Genomic DNA, 15,097 nt, shown 5'->3' on the forward strand with positions numbered 1-15,097 from the left:
ATTGCGCTCAGAGCAAAGGAAGGGCTGTCTATTCCACTGAAATGACCGTGTATATGATGATAATGTACATAACGGTCTAGATGAAGCACTTAATTATGCCTCGCTGAGATGGGCCTTAGTTTGTGGTGGGGAATCTGACTGTAGACACATTCAGCAATGATTAGACTTGCAATCAATATGATCAACGTACTGAGATAACAACCATCTCCTGGTCTATGTGAGCTTCCGTTGTTGTTGTTATATGGACTCTACCAAAGCGATGGGCCCTACTGCCCGGAGCATCAACATTGGTAGGCATGTCCGCCCACATCGCTGACTGCTGGTCGAAGTTCATGCTAACATAAGTTAACGATGATAGATTTGACACGTAGATACGCGAATTGAGGGTAGCGAGGAGCCAGTTATTGTATCTACATAGTGAAAGTGAGCGGCTGTCACAGAACGATATGGGAGACCCCATACATCCGCCCACGAGCCAAGAAGCTAGATGAGAACATGGCGATCAGCAGAATGGCGGCTTATAACAATTAGACTCACAAAATCCAGTGGAAGCTGTTGCCTGGCATGGACAGCCATAGCGAAAGCTCAATCACTGACCAAACGGCGGTGATGAGACCTGTCTCAACGGTGAATTTGAGAATATTCATTAGGGTTGCGGCCGTATTGGACACAGCAGCAGCCGTGTGAGCTTTGTATAGCTGGTAGATATCTCAATCATTGGTTTGCATATGTCAAGGTCAAAACGTACCGTGAAAACGATTACCCCTGTGATGGACACATCGCACAAGACGTTACAGGCGAGCCAGGCCTAGAAAGCAGGATGATCAGTTGAATATCTGACCTCCACTGCAAGGGTGCAAACCTACGGAAATGAAGGCGCTGACTGAAGAAACTGCTTCTACGTGCCGTCCCATCAAGTCGATCTAAGCACGGGCTGTGAGAGCAGATCTAAGGAATAAGTCCTGTATATACCCTGATATTGTAATACCATGCGAACGCGCTTCCAGCTGTTGCGAGCTATTGGCGGAATGCTGAGATGGATCCTCAGGGGGAGGATATACTGGACATACTATTGTGATACCAGTTGATATCCAAATCTTATGAGTGAGCTTCCAGATCCTCCATGCAAAGAAGGTCTGCGCTATCATCGCAGCTAGTAGGAGAGTTGAGTTAACACGTAGACCTCAAAGTCCGAGTGGGGAATCGTACTAAGTGAGTTGAATATTGGCAACGGGGACCAAGATTTGTCGATGATACGCAACGCTTCGACCTTTCCCCAGCCCACACCAAATGTATTCCAGGTAGCAATAGCTGTCAGTACAGCGATGACCGTTTCCATTGCAAACGCCAACCAAACTAAATGTCACCCTTATTAATTACTGCTTCATCCTCGTTGAGTACCACTTACCAGTAATCTTGATCCAGCGGGCGTCTTTTGGGTAGTTCTTGACAGACATACAGAACTAGCAATGATCAACGATGGGTGTAGCAGGTACACAGCACTGATACCTACATAACTGCACCACGGACATCCCGTACAAGAAGTAACCAACCATGTAGCCTAGTGCCTAATAGTATTTGATTCGGTGAGCCTGACTGCCAAGGCTTGAAGTTCATGGCTCACCAATGGGCCCGAGCTGTGGATGTTCGATACGTTTCAGTGGAGGAGACTAAATTTTAAACTACAGACTTCAACGTACATGAGTGTAAAGTCAATTCTAGCGGCTTGATCCATTTGCCAGGGATGAAGGGGTTGCAGGCGACATGTTCCCCATTATGGTGTAATATACTCAGATGTTGCTCCAGGCGGGGGTGTGTTGTGAGGGCGCAGCAGAATGATCATCATCGACCTCACATGGGGACTATCATGCTTCTCTCTATCATTGGAGATGATAGTACATGCTGGTTCGACGCCGACTGTGGGATTATTCAGCCTAGGCTATCTAGGTTATCCGCGTGAGGGTTGTCCCAACATTTCAGATTTCAGCTTTCGCCTCGAAGGTCGCCAGGGTACGTTGACGCGAGAGTACTCGAGTAGGCTCGCAACTCACTCTCGACTACTAACTGAATCAAGCGCTTGAGTAAGCGCCAGACAAAGAATTTTTGAGTCGGACATTCAAATACTTACTTTCACGATTGGTATTCGGCGCTCACTCTGGGAAACATCGCCCACCTCCACTTGAACCACACCGTTGATGGATGTGGGCGTGGGCGATGTGTTACCAGAACAAAATAACTCTGGCTCAAACACCTCGGGGGCCGTGCTGGTCTTGCGATAATTTCCCATGCCGCTGATGTACAGATGTGCGCCCACTACACACTGTGGGTCGTGTTATTTACAGCTTCGCTAGAATTTGCCAATACGGCCGGGTGGTTCGCGAGAAGTACATTGGTTGTAAGCTTCAGAAGCTGATTCGGTGGGTCCTGCTGACTGGTGGAGGTAGGTGCACTTTTCGCGCTCTTGATGTATTCTCTCCATATTGATTTTTTTTTACATCCACCGCCTCTACATATATCCATCCGCCCCAGCGAACAACACTGAATATCGATTGCAATGCGCTCCTACCCCTCTACAGATGGCTCGATCCTGCTCTCGGAGGCAGTAGACTTCAACATGAAGTACAACACGACCCTGCCTATGTATGTTTACGCTGATGAAGCGTCTGACGACACTATAACTATCACCCATCTGGAGTTTGCGAGGTCTTGTCATCGCATCGCCCAGACGGTTGAACCGTCTGGACCTCGACCAAATGATAACCACGTTGTTGCTATCGTAGCGCTCTGTGACACTATCATGTATCAGGCCCTGGTGCTTGGAATTCACAAAGCAGGGATGATCGTGAGTAGGCTAAAAGGTCGACACTTTTGACGCAACTCTAACTTTATGATCTAGCCATACCCGATCTCACCACGCAACTCACCTACTGCTATTGCGAAATTATTGAAAGAAACGAACTGTCACCGCGTGATTTCCACACTGTTCACCCTCCGACCGCTCCTCGATGGGATCATTCATCAGCTTGCCAACGAAGAGCCTGCTTTCTTGGTCGATGTCGAAGAAGTACCGTCATTGAAGAGTATTTTCCCACATCTGGGCACCGAAAGCGAAAAGGACCCCTTTGCGCCCTACCCTGGATACTCCGTCAGGCCAGGATTATCTGACATTGCATTGTATTTGCACTCTTCTGGGAGTACTGGGTTGCCGAAGACCATACCACTGACTCAGCGCAATATCCTACACTGGGCAAAGCTTCGTAAGTTGACCCGTTCATGTAACAATATGGTGCTGAACGGTGTGCAGCGCCTGTGACCGACATTATCACGCAGGATGGTCCTTCACTCCTAGCGGCCATGGCGCTTCCATCGTTCCACACGCTAGCAATATATGCCCAACTTTTAGCTCCCCTTTTCTCTGTACGACCTGTTGCGATTTATCCACCAGTGAGAGAGAAGGAGTCGGACTTGCCGTTCTCACCAACGCCCGACAATATTCTGGACCACACACGGCGTGCTAAGTGCGACGGGTTGGTTGTAATCCCCACCCTTCTGTACATATGGTCGCATTCGTCCAAATCTATGGATTTCTTACAATCACTCCGCATCGTCGTAAGCAAGTGTTTTTTTTATGTTTGTACTTCAAACGACTTATGTACTGCATGCAGACGTACTCAGGGGGTGCCCCACCACCCAAGTTGGGCAACGCCCTTTCTGCAGCAGGTGTTGTCACTCGTCCGATCTATGGTGCTACAGAGTTCGGGGCACCCACACACTGGGTCCCTTCCGACGGTGAGCGTATGAATGGCGAGTGGCAGTGGATCCGATTTTGTGACAACGTTGAGTTCAAAATGGTCCCGCAAGGTGATGGCACCTACGAACTTTGCGTACTCGTAAGAATTTTCTTTCCCTTCCGTACATTGTGTAACAATCCTCAATACAGCGGGGCGATACGGACCATATCAATGTGTATAATATGCCTGACAATGCTGGCTATGCTTCATCTGATCTCTTCCAGAAGCACCCAACAAAGAAAGGGTTGTGGAAGATGTATGTACCCCATCATTCTGATACGGATGTTCCTTATCAAAATACTTATCAGGGTCGGGAGGAAAGACGATGTAATCGTACACACGACTGGGGAAAAGACCGTACCCGGACCCTTGGAGGTATCATCTCAAGTCATCCGGGGTAAGAACTTGTCTTCATTATCTATTCCGTGATTCAAATATACCTTTTATCAGAATTCAAGGGGTTATCATATTTGGAGAGCAACAGAACCATCCTGGCGTCCTTATCGAGCTCAAAGACGGGACTCGATACCCTCAGACTGACGAGGACATCAAATCCATTCGCAATGAGCTTTGGTGAGTGTCCCTCATGCTGAGTGCAAAATCATCACCGCTTACATAGACACAAAAAGGCCCATCATTGAAGAAGCTAACGCCATTGCGCCAACGTTCAGCCACATCTACAAAGACATGATAATCTTTGTGCCGCCCAACAAACCCTTCCCTCGTGCAGGTAAAGGTACGATTATGAGAAAGGCGGCTCTGGTCGCTTACGCGCCTGAAATCGAAAGTTTGTAAGTATGCTCGTATCAATAATCGATGTTGGTTCTAATTCCGGAATAGATATGATACAATCGAAGGTGTCAAATCAAGTGCGGGCGGTGGTCCCGAGTTGTGGACTGAAGATCATCTACGCAAATGGTTGGCAGAGCAAATTACAGATTTAGTGCCCAATGCTACCATCTCTCCTACCATTGACTTTTCCGAACAAGGATTCGACAGGTATGATGCGAGTACACCCTTGTCTATTTATGTTGACGACGTCCGTCAGTCTTATTGGAACCTTGCTACGGCACCGAATCGTTGGAGCACTCCAGTCACGCCAGCAAGACGTTCCTCAGACACTTGTCTACGACCACCCAACCATTGAGAAACTTGCCCGCGCTATGGCCGCATACGTTTTGGGCTCAGACCTTTCTTCGGTAGATAGACTATCACTTATCAACTCGGTCATCGAACGCCATATCTCGAGACTTGCGCCAATGGGAAGTACCAATGTATCGCCCCCTAGCGATGCCGGCACGATCGTTCTATTAACGGGATCTACTGGTGGCCTTGGCTCTCATATTCTATCAGGCTTACTGAAAAGCAGCGCCGTGGCTACGGTATATACATTGAATCGGCCCGGTATCTCTGCCGTTTCTGAAAGACAAACTAGGTCTTTCAGAGATCGTGGCCTAGATGCCTCTCTACTGGATTCTAAGAAGTTAGTATCCCTGGAAGGGGATCTAACGAAGTCTGATCTCGGATTACATTCATTGGTATACGCCAAAGTAAGTCGTGGAATATCTTATGTCAACTTTCGCTAATGAAAGCACTTGTAGCTCAAAGATACTGTCACTATCATCATACACAATGCTTGGAGGCTGGATTTCAACCTCCCCTTGCCTGCGTTTTACCCTCTGATTACTGGTTCGGTGAACTTGATCAATCTGGCGCGTCAAGGGCCACACGCCTCCTCTACACGGTTCCTGTTTTCTTCCTCTATCTCGGCTGTTCAATCTTGGAAATCAGACAAACCCGTCCCGGAAGAGACGATACTTGACGCCGGTGTTGCAATTGGCCTAGGGTATGGCGAGTCCAAGTACGTTCTTGAACGGGTAAGTTATCTGGTCTTCACTGGTCCGTGGTGCTCGACTCCTTTGTTAGATCCTCGCTGCCAGTGACATCCCCTCTTGCTCGATTCGCATTGGTCAAGTATGCGGCGGGGAGCTATCCGGAGCATGGTCCATGACTGACTGGGTTCCGATCATGGTCAAAACAAGTCTTAGCTTGAACGCTTTACCCAACGCCAAAGGGGTACGTACCTCATTCGCATAAACTCATATGTGTTGTTCTTCACGTTGGGTCCGTAGATGGTATCATGGGTCTCTATTGACACCGTCGCACAAGCCGCCTTGGATATCGCTTTTACGGATGGCCCTCTGCCTTCCACGATAAATGTTGTTCATCCAAGACCCGTTAAATGGTCTTCGCTCTTCGCGTCCCTCAAGGACACCATTCAGGAAACCACTCGTGGGGTCTTCTCCCCTCGTATAGTTTCCTTCAAGGAGTGGTTCGATACTTTGCAATCCGCTGCCAATCAGGAGAATCCTCCAGACCTTCGACAACTTGTACGTGTTCACGTATGACTTGAGCACCTTCTAACTCCTATCCCATAGCCCGCACTGAAGGTCCTGACATTCTTTCAACACATAGCTGCAGTCGATGAACATCTGCAAGACACGCAAGAAAGTGGAGGCTTCCCCTCTCTTCAAACCAACCAAGCCCATCTCATCAGTCCAACACTGAGAAACGCCAAAGAATTGGGCAAGATGGACACATCTCGATGGGTTGGGTACTGGGTCAGCAAAGGTCTGCTAGGTTAAATCTCGAGTCATCTGGTATTTCCGCTTTTGTCTGTACAACAGCAGTATCTTTTTCAGTGAAGGCGCATCTAATGTTTTACTCCATGTACATGTTGCCATTACGGTAGATTTTCGTCACCATGCGGCTGGAGGTTTCATAAACGCGCGAATTCATCACAACCTACCGCAGAATCCTGCTCTCCGGACATCTCCTATTCCTCCATTTCGGTGACGTTCGAGTTCTAGGACCGTCTCCTTCTACGCCTTTTGGCATTTCTTCAGGCCCAATGATCGCCCTACGCGCCCTCGTCTAGACCGCCAAATGTATGGCCTCCTTGGAGAGGCAGAACACCCTCCCTCCAAATTCCAGTACTCAACTCGGAGTAGATCAGTAGTTCGCCCATTGTGATCAACATATTCGCGGAGCGTGCCCTATACATACTGACGTCCCTTCACTGGTGATATGGCTGCCGAACTCCGTCCCCTCGTTCTCGTCCTACCACCATCGACCCAATGGTTTTCCGCTCGCCGGCGCTGTGCCTTTGTCACCCGTTTATTTGCACACAACCCATACAAGTGAAATACAGAAGTGAAAATGTAGTAAAGCAAACCCCTGCACACATACTACACGTCAGCAATTCAGAGAAGCGTGTTCAATGTTTACGCAGATTCATTGCGCGCTGTTTTCTCCCTCCTACGACAGCGCTTCTCCCCTCCTTCGCCTAGTAGCTCGAAAAAGGCCTTGCAACCCAGCCCGGAACTCGAATCGTCGAAGGAAACATAAACCGTCGTCTCTACGGCTTGGTGGGCGTGGATTCGGCACTGTAACTGATAAATAGAGAGGTAAGAGTAAAAATGACGATAGATCAAGACGTACAATGGTTGGTATTCTTGCGCCCTCCGACATTTCCACCGTAGATAGGACCAGAAAAGATGTCGCCCGTCACAGGACCATTGACGTTGAGGATGATTATGGAGCCATTGGCGGTAATACAAGTGCCGGTCATTGTGGAATTGGTACCGGTCAATGTCGCCGGTCCATTCGTGGAGATGTTGAGCGTCTGGGCGTGATATGAAGGATCGCGGATGTTATCTGCCGGTGCTGCATAAGGTGCATCGAGATGGAGATTGTTGAGGGAGGAGAAGGTGTTGGGGTGGGATTGGGGTTATATTCAACTCGATGAGATAGATGAACGAATTGAGAGTATTATTGATATCCAACATGTAACCCGCAGTGTCTATATCAAGTCTGAGGGCACGCAGATACGGGTCTCTCTGAGAGTAGGGGGCGCTCTTATGGCGTACGATCCTTTCTTCACGATGATTGGGGAATTCCCATGAAAAAGTCGGAATACGAAACACCGCGTTCAATCGCATTGGATGTCGCTAGACTAGGGTGTCAGTTTGAGAATAGCACTTGAGCAGGTCCATACCGTGGCATCGTTCGAGAGAAAGAGGGAGAATTTCGTAGGCGACACGCTTTATGTCATCAATAACATCGCTGCTCTGGTTTTGGTACGGCACCTGCGAAATGATAGCTTCGTTACCTCTCCACTCAATAGGGAGATTTTGAGCGATGTGGTTGTCCGTAAGCGAAGGGTCCTTGTGAACAGACAAATTATGTAAAGGAGTAAACCCAGAATGAGAGAGAATTATACTTCTTGTTGAAATTTGACAAGATTATTATAGTCGTCGCGATTGATATTCAACAATAACGCTCAATTCAAAAATCTCGGCTATATCATAAAACCCTATCTACGCAATGTAAGCACCAGAGCGTGTATCGTATGGCACGCATCACATATGCTTACCTTACGAACCATCAACCTGACCGTGCTTATCCCAAACCCAACATCACGTTTCAACTCCAAGTGAGCAATGCATGCCTCATACTCCGCTTGTCGTGCAAGATCCTCAACCTTTTCGACTTCGGCGATGACACCAGTGCGCGGGCATCCACTGGCATACCTGTCGTAGTGCACAACTACGTCTCCGCCTACGCAGAGAACCCTACGTGTCCCTCCAGCATGATTATCAGACCAGGCTGCGCGGTTATATAGGCTCACAAAGGTGTAGAAGGCGCCCACTCTAGAGACTTTAAGCAATTGTAAATCCTATATTCTTCGATGGAATAGTCCATCCCCACAGATCACGGCCTCTGACCCCGGACGCCAACTATCATCAAAGTCGAATAAGACTGCTAGGATGAATTGTAAGCCCACTCGCCCAACCAAACCCTAACGAAACGAGTACCTTCAAGATATATCCAGTATTGGGTTCTGAACCACGAATAACTTCAACTGGGAATTATTGATCGCCGTTGATTCGGTACTCACATAGTTCCATTGTTTTTATCATATATGCGAAATGCCATAAGTCGGGGTGACAGTGTATCAACTGAGTACTTGGTATGTGAGGTCTTGAGATGCTGAAAGGCAGGAGATGGTAGCACTGGTACAAAGGTGTCTCACGCAACCGGAGCGCTTGGATTGCATCAGCAATAGATGACTAGTACATTCAAAATATGGAATCCTTGACCAGACCTACACGGCGGCGCAATCTGTACGTTCCAATTAGATGTCACACTCATCGACGCGAGTGATATGGGGCCTGTATTATGAGAGGATGTCAGTCGGGCCTTTGAGAATAGAGGGCTGTATGTCTCTTGCCTTACGTGAAGCCTCCTTGCGTCGTCTGCGGCACGATTTGTGAGATCGTAGTCACCGTGGTCTTCGCCATTCTTGGAAGTTAATCCACATCATATCTCTTCTCTAGAACCCCTTTAGCTCATCCAGTGAACGTCAAAGATGTATCGAAGTGATCGACTTCTTCATGAAAACATCAAGTTCCAATAGAGACCAACTTGATAGCCGTCATTGGTGCCATAATCCAGTTCACTCTTTTGCGCGATGGTATATAAAAGACGCCATTTCATACCGTACGGATTTGGTCCACCGACACGTATTGGGCCTGGAATCCTGTATGCGTAGCTGTGTTGCTTGCCCCTCTGGATTCGCAGAAGTTCTCGACGAAGATGCGTGGCTTGAAGGCTTTGCCCGAGACAACGGAACGATTTTCTGTAAAGATATGTCCCATGGTCGCGTTATTAACAATAGAGGAGCAAACGCCACCCGAGTGAACTCTACGGGAGGGCCCGAAAGCCATAGTGGTCGTAACCGTTGTACAACCAGGAGCCCTTTATCGAACACCTGCGCCTTACCCCAGCGATGTCCCCAAGTCTCGTCGGCATACTGACCTTGCTTGAGTCGGGCTAGTTGTATGATGTACCGAGACCAAGCGTAGTTTCTGAAGCCACAACGACTACGATGTCGAGGGAAAATGAAGATGGTAAGCCCTTCCAAGTATAAACCTGGTCAAGGATAATCTGTACAGATTATGTCGTATGAGATTGACAGATGATTGAAGAGAAGGATACCAGAGATCAGCGTGCTCGACACACTACCTCTCCAGGTATTTTCAACTGCAGAGCCTCCCTCGCCTCCAGCCATTCAAATTCCTTGTTCTTCGTCTTCACCACAGCAATCTCCCCCATTCCCAAAGGCTTCACCTTCTGGGCGCGACGTCCCGAGCATATCAACCGTATCTCCGACACGTCCATGAAAACGCGTTTGCTAGGCTTGCTTATAAGCTCCATGTCGTGTAAAACCGGCCGGTCGTCGCGGTATTTGAGGTCGGCCCATATCCTCCGCTGGGATTCAGACGCTTTGTCGAATTCCGACGGGTCTGGCGTCTCGATGGTGCCACGACTGAGGTTGGAGATGAAACCGGCGCGCAAAAGGATAGAGAGGATGCCGAGATTCTGTGTGTTGTGGTCAAGAGCAATTTTATGGTGTCGCGCGCGGAACGCGTTTTGTACGCGAGCGCAAAGGTCGTATGGCAGCGGCATCTATCCTAGAAATTCAGAGAGAGACGGACACCATTACGCCAAATACTGACCTCGCAGTCACTGCAGGAAAGAAACGAGACGATTGTGGGAAAACCATAGCCCGAGTTAGGAGCGAAACTGGGACAGGGGACCAGGGGCCAAATAATCGTGCCTTACCCTCGGCTCTTAGGCTTGAAAGTCAACGCCAGCAAGAAAGAGGGAGTGCATATACAGCACGTTGCTCGTAGGTACATCTAGCAGCAACTGTGTACACCGAGTAAGCACCACATGCTACGAACTTCTCTCGCCAATCCTTCAAGGTGCACCGATCGGGGATCCATATATTCTTTCAGCAGTCTGCATAACTTCATTGTGCCCAACTAGAAAGGTATTTAGGAGATTGGAGAGTAACCAACTCAGCCTACTTACGGTGCTCGTAAATCTGAGGGCCCTGGAAATAACGGTTAGGATCAACCTTCTAGGGAGAAAATTCTACTGACAATTTCTTTGAGGCGATAACCTTGAGACTTAAACTGCACCCCCGGAGTACTTTCCCGGTACCCCACCCATACCAGAAGGTGATCAATGATCCAAGTCAATACCCTCCCTTCAGGTTTGTACCACGGCTTCGCACCGAAGCTTCAACGCATGCGATCTATGGAATGCATTTCAACAAATCGTGGATTGGGCTTACGTTGTCGGGTGCATTCTGGTATCTGAGCTCTCGGGAAGCTCGAGTGAGACCACCGAGGACGGACGGCATCGAGGTAGAGCCAGATAACGGTGATAGTACTTCATACCATAAAATAGACCGTCGGTAAGTACATACATGTACCACGGCGGCCTAGGCGACCTGTAAATGAAGTATTCGTTAGGACATGAGATCGATTCATGTGAAGGGTATTTGCATTGTGGCAGTTTGGACCGGGTATTCCAAGGTACAATTTATGATGGACTTGTATAAGCCTCGCAGACCAAAAAGGCAGGGGTAGACCTTCGAGTTATAGTCGATAGTAAAGCTCATGATGTCAATATTTGATTTAGCTTGGCACCGGCGAGTCTGCTCGTAACTCTGGGAAGTTGATTAGACAGCGGAGCTGTGATTATCGACCTATGCGCACCTTCACCCAGTCCCGCATCTCATTCAAGGTTTCAGGTATATCCTGGATTTCCAAACGGCGCCCAATCTCGGACCAAAACATCAGTAGCGCCTACCGGTGTTCCCCAGATTAGCAACGCGAGGACTGTTGTAATGGAACCTACCTGTTTTTCCAGTGCCGACAGCTGACGCCAGCCATATTTATCTGTCCATCTCTGATTCCGAATCAAATATCAAAGGAAGAACGAACAGTAGGATGCAAACAGCCAACCAGATATTCCAGTATATAGAGAGACAAGGTATACAGGTAATCATCATTTGCCTAGAATATTCAGATGAGACGAAGGTAGTCGATACTAATATATAACTAGTAACTCACGATCCTATATTTGGAATGGAGCCAATTGACCCTCCCAGTGGCTATCATCGACCTAGGATCTGAGTGTTCTCGACCATTCGAAATCTCTCTCCCAAGTATAGGGCAGCTAATCCAAGTATCTATGAAAATATCTGACCTCGTAAGCAGCAAGAGAGGTCGAAGGGAGCACGAACATGTCAGGATACTAGTCTACAGAAGTATTGGTAGTGAGCGAACAGCTTATCACCCCAATGAGAGCCACATACGTCTGCGTAGCGTCTGGATGCATGCTCCGCGGTTGAGATTTGCTTTGTAGAGAGTAGGATCTTGGATATAGACGGCTATGCAGCGACGTCAGTCAAGACGTCAAGGACTCTACGTGGGCCGTTGACCTACAATAGCATATGTTTTGATAGTGGCGTACGAGAGAGCCAAGTAGAGGAGTGCCGGCATGTCCCATATCCCAGAGACTTGCACAATCTCTTGCGCGTCTTGGATCGTCAAGCTTCCGTTGAGAAATTTGCCCCCAAACTTTTGGTGGATGGCAAGATAGTTTCTCCAGCGGAGCCATCGGGCGCACAAGAGGTACGCTAGAAACGCAGTAGCGACATACGCGGTTGGTCCTGGCGAGAATGCGTGCGAAGAGGAGAGCATGATGAATGCTGTGAGGCTATTCCACGGGTGCAAGTCTATATACATAGTCGACAGCTGGATACCTAAGTAAGGTAGCACTTCCGAATTAGCTCTATGTTTCGCAAGGCGGTTACAGTCGTCGTCGCACCAGATGACCATTCCCATGATACGATACTGCGAGGAACATATCACCTATCACATTGAGCACTGATATGCGTAAGTATTTACCACTTACGTGGGTTGCCCTCAGTTTGGCCTAGTGCGGTACTGGGATGAAGGTGGTCAAGGTACTTTCCCACCAAGTTGAACGGCGGCGTCTATCTGCCAATATAGCCATCAATACCAGGACGATAGGATCCGTACCGACCAGAAGGAGGGACGCGCCCACCTGCACCCACAAAGAGGTCGCACCGCGGGAAAGATATTCGACAATGAGCACAATCGTGCGTTGATATGCTTTCGTGATGTGCGTCAAGTGACTGATACGAAGGTGTGTTCATCGTAAGAGGGCATTTGCACAGATATTCTTGTCGCTTCAGGGTCTAGAATGAATGAGCCAGGATGCCAGCGCAATACCTAGAAGGGACAATATCCTCTACCATCGTAAGACCGGACGGTGAAGGGATGATCACTTACGATTCCGACTGACACCCTCCTTGACCTTCACCCGTGTTGCCACTTAATGTGACTTTTAGTGATACGGTGGCGATCATCAACAGGAAGTGCCTGTCGATGATCACTGTAGTTTGCGCACGTTGTTCTATGATTAGGATCCTTGGCACTGAAGATGAAGACAGCCTTTGGTGCCCCCCCCCTGAATATTCCAGAAGGCTCAGGACTGCACTAGGACCACAGAAGAGTGAGAAGTGACCCCAGCCATCCGTTGGGATTGATGCCTGTGTTGTACATAGAGACATAAATACAAATGAAGAAGCGGAAGCGCAACCTAAGCCCTCCTCTTAGTTTCCCGCTTGAGTGTCAGACGCTTTCTGAGACCTTCCGTGCAGGCATGTCGAGTGGGCCCTTCGACGTTGTTGGCTTCTTCCAAAAGCACCAAACACGCATGATGTCCTAAGGGGTGTATCAAGTACACGTTGCCAGAACCAGGGTTTTGACTTACGCTTTGTGTGCCAAAAATAAGAGCGGCCCCAGCAGGGACTAAAATATGAAACATTAGAGATGATCGCGAATTAAATACGCAATTCCACGCACGCGTTCCAATAGCGATAGTTAGAATTCCATCAGCGACGCCCCTCGGCCTTGCAGAGACTTGGGCCACCGAAAGGCTGTATTCGTACGTGAGTGGTGATGGGCTCAGCGGTATGTTAAGGCTTACGCTAATCCAAACACCGGTAAAATGGTGAAAATGCCGAAACGAACAACCATCTTCTGGATGTTAGCAACCTGTTGACCTTGGAAAAGGCGAGAAGCAGCCATATGTTTGCGGATGTGGATGGCTGTGGAGGCTGCGAGCGAGTTAAACCCATGAATATATCGTACATGACACGTGCGAACCAACAAAGACCATCGCTATTACAATCACGCAAATAACGACAGTGCCGGTGATGTATGCACTATAGAAATTCAACTAAGGAGACAATATTTCTAGGTGAAAAACTCACGGAAGCGCGGAATCTAGGTGGCAAAACATATATGTTTTGTCTCGAGTAACCCACTTAGGGTGTTTCAACCCCAACTAAGGATAATCAGCTAATTGGCGAGTGTATTTCTGGGTCACGTACAACGAGGACCTCAATGCAGATGGTCAGATGAACGACGTAAGGAGCGGCGATGAGCTACGAAAGTCAGGATCACAAATCAACCATTTAGTGTAGAACACGTACAATCCCGTAATCCCTAAATGTCACGGTTCCTCTTCCTGAAGAGGCACCCACACGGCTTACGATTCGCCACATCTACAGCCATATTATTGTATTGTCCGAATTGTCAGGGTACGCACACACCTCGATTATAAAACACAGACCAGCTGTGACCGTTCTGTAAAATGGGTGACAACTCCTGAAGGATTGATATAAGGGAGTAGCACTCACACTGCTGGTGCAGCGTATACCAACATCGCTTGCAGTAGGCATATAGAAGAATGCGGCATTTCTCCAGTTTGTTGACCAAGTGTGACAAGATAAGAGATACACGACAACACCCAGGTAGACAGGAAATTGAACCAGGCCGGCGACCTACGGACAGTCGTTGCTAGTGCGGCTGTGAGCAATACAATGCCCAGTAGAATGAACCCGAATATCTGCGTGAAGTCGAAGATAGCGATAAGGGCAATATTGGGAGAACCTGGTCACGAAATTTAACCCAAGGCGCTAAGTAAGTTGAACGGTACTTGCTACTGCTAGATACTTGATTTTGGCTAGCCATGATCGTTAAATCGTAGTCCGTAGCACGCTCGATATGGTGGCGTCCTGCGCGTGGGTGGAAGGTGGAAGAAGCAGAACAAGCCGAAAGTTGCTCCTCAGCTACTTCTAAGCATCCTGATTATTGATCAAAGCCACCCCTCACAACGAGGTTATCTTGATGCATTGATCATCAGTTACCAGTGCTTCAGCATCAGCGCTCACTGGGACCTACAGAGCCTTGATTGAAGGGAGCAGCGTGTGGAGTCCAACGGTAGGAATATATTTATTACGTAATGAATCTATGATCGGTAGGTTATTGGGCTCAAGTTATCCTACACATTTC

General features: G+C 48.4%; 6 protein-coding genes across 6 annotated transcripts; 1 reads left to right on the top strand and 5 right to left on the bottom strand.

The window, feature by feature from the left end:
* Window positions 1–93: 93 nt before the first annotated feature.
* PC9H_006024 (uncharacterized protein) lies at window positions 94–1,457 on the bottom strand (the record flags this gene model as incomplete). Its single annotated transcript, XM_036775578.1, has 10 exons — window positions 94–138; window positions 191–410; window positions 463–483; window positions 538–698; window positions 749–808; window positions 867–923; window positions 973–1,017; window positions 1,071–1,153; window positions 1,210–1,356; window positions 1,409–1,457. 10 exons carry the CDS (start codon window positions 1,455–1,457, stop codon window positions 94–96), a joined length of 888 nt encoding a protein of 295 aa, XP_036631597.1.
* Window positions 1,458–2,554: 1,097 nt separating this feature from the next.
* Window positions 2,555–6,436, top strand: PC9H_006025 (uncharacterized protein; the record flags this gene model as incomplete). The annotated part of the gene is made up of 14 exons (XM_036775579.1): window positions 2,555–2,842; window positions 2,897–3,257; window positions 3,305–3,609; window positions 3,666–3,890; window positions 3,941–4,047; window positions 4,100–4,198; window positions 4,242–4,364; window positions 4,421–4,582; window positions 4,632–4,790; window positions 4,840–5,341; window positions 5,393–5,668; window positions 5,718–5,867; window positions 5,924–6,181; window positions 6,230–6,436. The coding sequence occupies 14 exons, from the start codon at window positions 2,555–2,557 to the stop codon at window positions 6,434–6,436; spliced, it is 3,222 nt and encodes a 1,073-aa protein (XP_036631598.1).
* A 639-nt stretch (window positions 6,437–7,075) lies between these two features.
* On the bottom strand, window positions 7,076–7,422 carry PC9H_006026 (uncharacterized protein; the record flags this gene model as incomplete). The annotated part of the gene is made up of 2 exons (XM_036775580.1): window positions 7,076–7,243; window positions 7,321–7,422. 2 exons carry the CDS (start codon window positions 7,420–7,422, stop codon window positions 7,076–7,078), a joined length of 270 nt encoding a protein of 89 aa, XP_036631599.1.
* A 2,435-nt stretch (window positions 7,423–9,857) lies between these two features.
* PC9H_006027 (uncharacterized protein) lies at window positions 9,858–10,322 on the bottom strand (the record flags this gene model as incomplete). Its single annotated transcript, XM_036775581.1, has 1 exon — window positions 9,858–10,322. One exon carries the CDS (start codon window positions 10,320–10,322, stop codon window positions 9,858–9,860), a length of 465 nt encoding a protein of 154 aa, XP_036631600.1.
* A 294-nt stretch (window positions 10,323–10,616) lies between these two features.
* PC9H_006028 (uncharacterized protein) lies at window positions 10,617–12,412 on the bottom strand (the record flags this gene model as incomplete). Its single annotated transcript, XM_036775582.1, has 10 exons — window positions 10,617–10,681; window positions 10,731–10,752; window positions 10,802–10,940; window positions 10,996–11,154; window positions 11,210–11,373; window positions 11,423–11,512; window positions 11,565–11,615; window positions 11,780–11,910; window positions 12,021–12,099; window positions 12,155–12,412. 10 exons carry the CDS (start codon window positions 12,410–12,412, stop codon window positions 10,617–10,619), a joined length of 1,158 nt encoding a protein of 385 aa, XP_036631601.1.
* Window positions 12,413–13,369: 957 nt separating this feature from the next.
* PC9H_006029 (uncharacterized protein) lies at window positions 13,370–14,776 on the bottom strand (the record flags this gene model as incomplete). Its single annotated transcript, XM_036775583.1, has 10 exons — window positions 13,370–13,462; window positions 13,512–13,677; window positions 13,728–13,857; window positions 13,907–13,965; window positions 14,014–14,087; window positions 14,134–14,187; window positions 14,236–14,307; window positions 14,356–14,389; window positions 14,443–14,695; window positions 14,749–14,776. 10 exons carry the CDS (start codon window positions 14,774–14,776, stop codon window positions 13,370–13,372), a joined length of 963 nt encoding a protein of 320 aa, XP_036631602.1.
* Between the last annotated feature and the right edge of the window lie 321 nt (window positions 14,777–15,097).

Source organism: Pleurotus ostreatus (assembly GCF_014466165.1).
Source record: "Pleurotus ostreatus strain PC9 chromosome Unknown scaffold_4, whole genome shotgun sequence".
NCBI lineage: Eukaryota > Fungi > Basidiomycota > Agaricomycetes > Agaricales > Pleurotaceae > Pleurotus > Pleurotus ostreatus.